Raw genomic sequence first — 4,203 nt, forward strand, 5'->3', positions numbered from 1 at the left:
ATTGCGACATCGAACAGGATCACTTCTACCACAGCCAGGTCAGGATGCGACTTATGCTCAGTTGTACATTTATGATCCTGATTCAGCTTTAGAAGTTCGAAATCGTAGAAATCCTCACTTTACGAAGGGATGTTCTCAAAACTAGTCAAGATAGTTTGTTGCAAGTTAATGCATTTGTAGACAAATTTCTCCAGGCTCATGCAATTTTGAATCAATTAGCCTTCATTGGACAAAATCTACCTGCTCATCTTCATTACAGTTTAGCAATAGATCGACAACGGTATAATCTACTAACTGCTGATGAGATTGCAATTGTAATACCAGGTGATGGAACCGAGGTTACTGGAATGAGAGATGTTGTTTTACATCTATAGGGAAATAATGAACTGATGCAAATTAATGAATGTCACCTAGCGTATTTGCCATTGCATTATGTTTTATTATTCCCGTATGGTGAGCTCGAATGGGAACCTGAGTTGAAATTATGGGACGTTAAACATGATCGACCTTTAACTGATCGATTTACTCAAATGGATTTTTATAGTTATCGTTTGTTTGAGCAACCTATAGAGTATTCAACAATTTTGAGAGGTGGAAAACTATTCCAAGAGTTTTTGGTAGATGCTTGGGCTGCAACTGAGCAAAATCGGTTGACGTATTACAAGCTTAATCAAAAAAAAATTCAGGCTGCACTTTACCAAGATTTAAGCGATATTGATCCAGATGACTTGCGACCTAATCAAATTGGTCAAAGGTTTATTTTGCCATCTTCATTTACTGGTAGTCCTAGACATATGTTTGAAATCTTTCAAGATTCAATGGCTATCACGCGATACAACTAGCACCCAGATATTTTTCTCACCATGACTGCAAATCCCAATTGGCCAAAAATTACTTCAACATTATTACCACACCAAAAAACTATTGATCGTCCTAATTTGATTGCCCGTGTTTTTGAGCTAAAAAGAAAGTGTTTGATGAAAGAGATAGAGACAAACAAAGTGTTCGATAATAAAGTTGCACATGTTTTTACAATTGAATTCCAAAAATGAGGCCTACCACATATGCATGCGCTTCTCTTTCTTAAAGGTCCAGACAAAATTCGAACATGTGCTCAAGTAGACAAATTAGTTTGTGCAGAATTTTCAGATCTAAAAGATGATCCTACACTTTTTGAAACTGTCAAGTGTTGCATGGTACATGGACCATGTGGTGCTCGAAATCCCCAAGCACCATGTATGAAAAATGGTAGATGTACGAAGAAATACCATTGAGCCTTTTCAAAATCAACAACTATGGATCAAGATGGATATCTAATCTATCGTCGTCGCAATAGTGGTCAAGTATATACTGTGAGAGGATAGGAAGTTGATAACAGGGATGTGGTACCATACAATGCATATCATTCTAAACGGTTCAACTGTCATATAAATGTAAAAGTTTGTGCTAAAGTGAGATGTGTTAAGTATATACATAAGTATATTTACAAGGGTTATGATCACACAACAATGGTTTTGAGATTGATTAATGAGATGCAACAATATCTTGATGTGAGGTATATTGGACCACCAGAAGCTGCTTGGAAAATATTTGGTCATCATTTGCATGCAGAGATGCCAACAGTTGTTCGCTTGGCACTTCATCTACCTGGAATGCATCGTGTTCTTTTCAATCCTAATGACTCATTGGAAATGATTCTTTCTAGAGCTGCGCAACAAAAATCGACTCTTATTGATTTTTTTGATTATTGTGCTTCCAATGAAAATGAATGCCAATTCACTTACCAAGAATTTCCGTAACATTTTATTTGGCTCAAATCAGAACATAGATGGAAACCAAGAGAACATGGATATGCAATTGGTAGAATGTACATTGCTAGCCCTAACTGTGGTGAAAGATTTTATCTGCATTTGTTGTTAACTGTTGTCAAAGGGCCAAGATCATTTCAATGTTTACGTACAGTTAACAATGTTTTACATGGGACGCTTAAATCAGCATGTGTTGCAAGAGGACTCTTAGAAGATGATGAAGAATGGATACAGTGCCTCAAAGAGGCTGCAGTTATGAAAACCGGATATCAATTGAGGAGATCGTTTTGTATTATTCTGACCCAATGTTTTCCACTACAACCACATGCGTTATGGAATCAATTTTCAATGCATATCTGTGATGATCTTGCACATAAGTTTCGTACATTGTTTGCCATTTCTAACCCAACTGAGGCTCAAATTGAAGATTATGGTTTGTATCTTTTGAGTCAAATGCTTCAAGAATCAGGAAAGAGTTTAATTGACTTCCCGCCCATGCCACAACCTACAGTAAATTGGAGTGCAACAGTTGGTAACCGATTGATATTCGAACATTAACAACTACAGAATGAGGCACAACAGACAGATGTGCAAATTACTATTGATCGCCTCAATAATGGACAATGAACTGCTTATAAGGCAATCACTTCTTTAGTCTTTCAAAGTAAATGGACTATTTTCTTTTTGAATGGGGGTGCCGAAACGGGGAAAACATTTTTGTACAATACGATTGCATTAAAATGTTGTAGCCTTGGCCATATTGTTGTTACTGTGGCTTCATCTGGAATTGTATCATTGCTATTAGTAGGAGGTCGCACTGCACATTTGACATTTTTCATTCCATTGGATGTCTTGAAAAATTCAATTTGTGGGTTTAGCAAGCAATCATTGCAGGCTGAATTGTTTAGAGAAACAATACTCATAATTTGGGATGATATTCCTATGCAACATAGACATTGTGTTGAGGCGGTTGATCGCACACTTTGAGATATTTGTGATTGTGAAAAGCCATTTGGGGTTATCACTGTTGTTCTTAGTGGAGACTTTCGACAAATCTTACCAGTTATAACCAAAGGAGTTCGTGAGCAAATTGTGAATGCATCATTGAGACACTCTATTTTGTGGAATGATCTACATGTTTTATCGTTACATTTGAATATGCCCTTGAATCACGCAAACCTTGGAAATACTATTTTTGCAAAATTCTTAACGGATGTAATACTCATTCGAACTTTGATTATATCATTTGATGATACTTTAATTACACCATTTTTTTTATTTATTTTATTTTATTTATTAGGTTGGAACCAATCCGCAAGAAATCATTAAAATTCCATCAACAATACACAAATGCCAGGATCTAAAGGAATTACTCTCAACAGTTTATCCACAATTGGATGTGGCAGATATATCAACCCCATCATTCTTAATGGAACGTACAATTCTTTCTGCACAAAATGATGATGTCAGTGCTATCAATATTGCTGCGTTGAATATTTTTCCAGGGAATACATATACGTATCTTGCTGCAGATAAGATGGCTAAAGATGATGAAATTGATCATTCCATTGCAAACAGATATCCTAATGAGTTTTTAAATTCATTGGATCCTCCTGGGCTACCAGCTTTTAAGGTAGAGTTGAAAGTGGGTTGTTCTATAATGTTATTAAGAAACATTGCACCGAAAGATGGACTGTGTAATGGCACAAGATTAATGGTATCAAGGTGCGACACTCGTATAATTGAAGCTCGAATCTTAACTGGAGAGAAGTTTGGCAATTTGGCATTTATACCAAGGATATCATTGACTCCATCTTCTGCATAAATGCCTTTTCGAATGACAAGACGTCAATTTCCAGTTCAATTGGCATACGCCTTGACCATTAATAAATCTCAAGGACAATCAGTGAAATTTGTTGGGGTTGATTTGCGTACACCTATTTTTAGTCATGGGCAACTATACGTGGCGTTATCCAGATGCACATCTTTTGATCGTATAAGTATCCTCCTCCCTAATGATGAGCCAAATTCCACTACAAAGATTGTTTACCCTGAAGTTTTGTTATGAAGACCTTTCAGAAATTGATGAGGCGTTCGTAAGAATTGTGAGAAAGAACAAATTTGAAGACATTATCAAACACATATTTTTGTAAAGTATGTAAAGAAGACGATAGCTATGACCCACTTTTTGTAAAGCTTTCCACCTATTTGGACTTTGTTGCATTTCGAAAATTTTTGTGAAGCATTTTATTCCCCTATATTTTTGCATTTCCAGTATAGCTAAGTTTGATTTAAGAGTGCTGACTTGATCTTTTATTTTGAATCAATTTATTACAATTGAGTTATTACTTTGGACATGTAAGTTGTCACTACTTTGGACATGTCAGTTGTCACT

The 4,203-nt window shown here is 36.0% G+C and overlaps 1 protein-coding gene across 1 annotated transcript; it reads left to right on the top strand.

The window, feature by feature from the left end:
• The first annotated feature begins 1,508 nt into the window (after positions 1 to 1,508).
• Positions 1,509 to 3,633, top strand: LOC145806816 (uncharacterized). Its single transcript, XM_082904637.1, has 3 exons — positions 1,509 to 1,795; positions 2,558 to 2,777; positions 3,109 to 3,633. The coding sequence occupies exons 1-3, from the start codon at positions 1,509 to 1,511 to the stop codon at positions 3,631 to 3,633; spliced, it is 1,032 nt and encodes a 343-aa protein (XP_082760763.1).
• Positions 3,634 to 4,203: the final 570 nt, after the last annotated feature.

Source organism: Camellia sinensis, chromosome 14 (genome assembly GCF_055761805.1).
Source record: "Camellia sinensis isolate YWXY chromosome 14, ASM5576180v1, whole genome shotgun sequence".
Classification (NCBI taxonomy): Eukaryota; Viridiplantae; Streptophyta; class Magnoliopsida; order Ericales; family Theaceae; genus Camellia; species Camellia sinensis.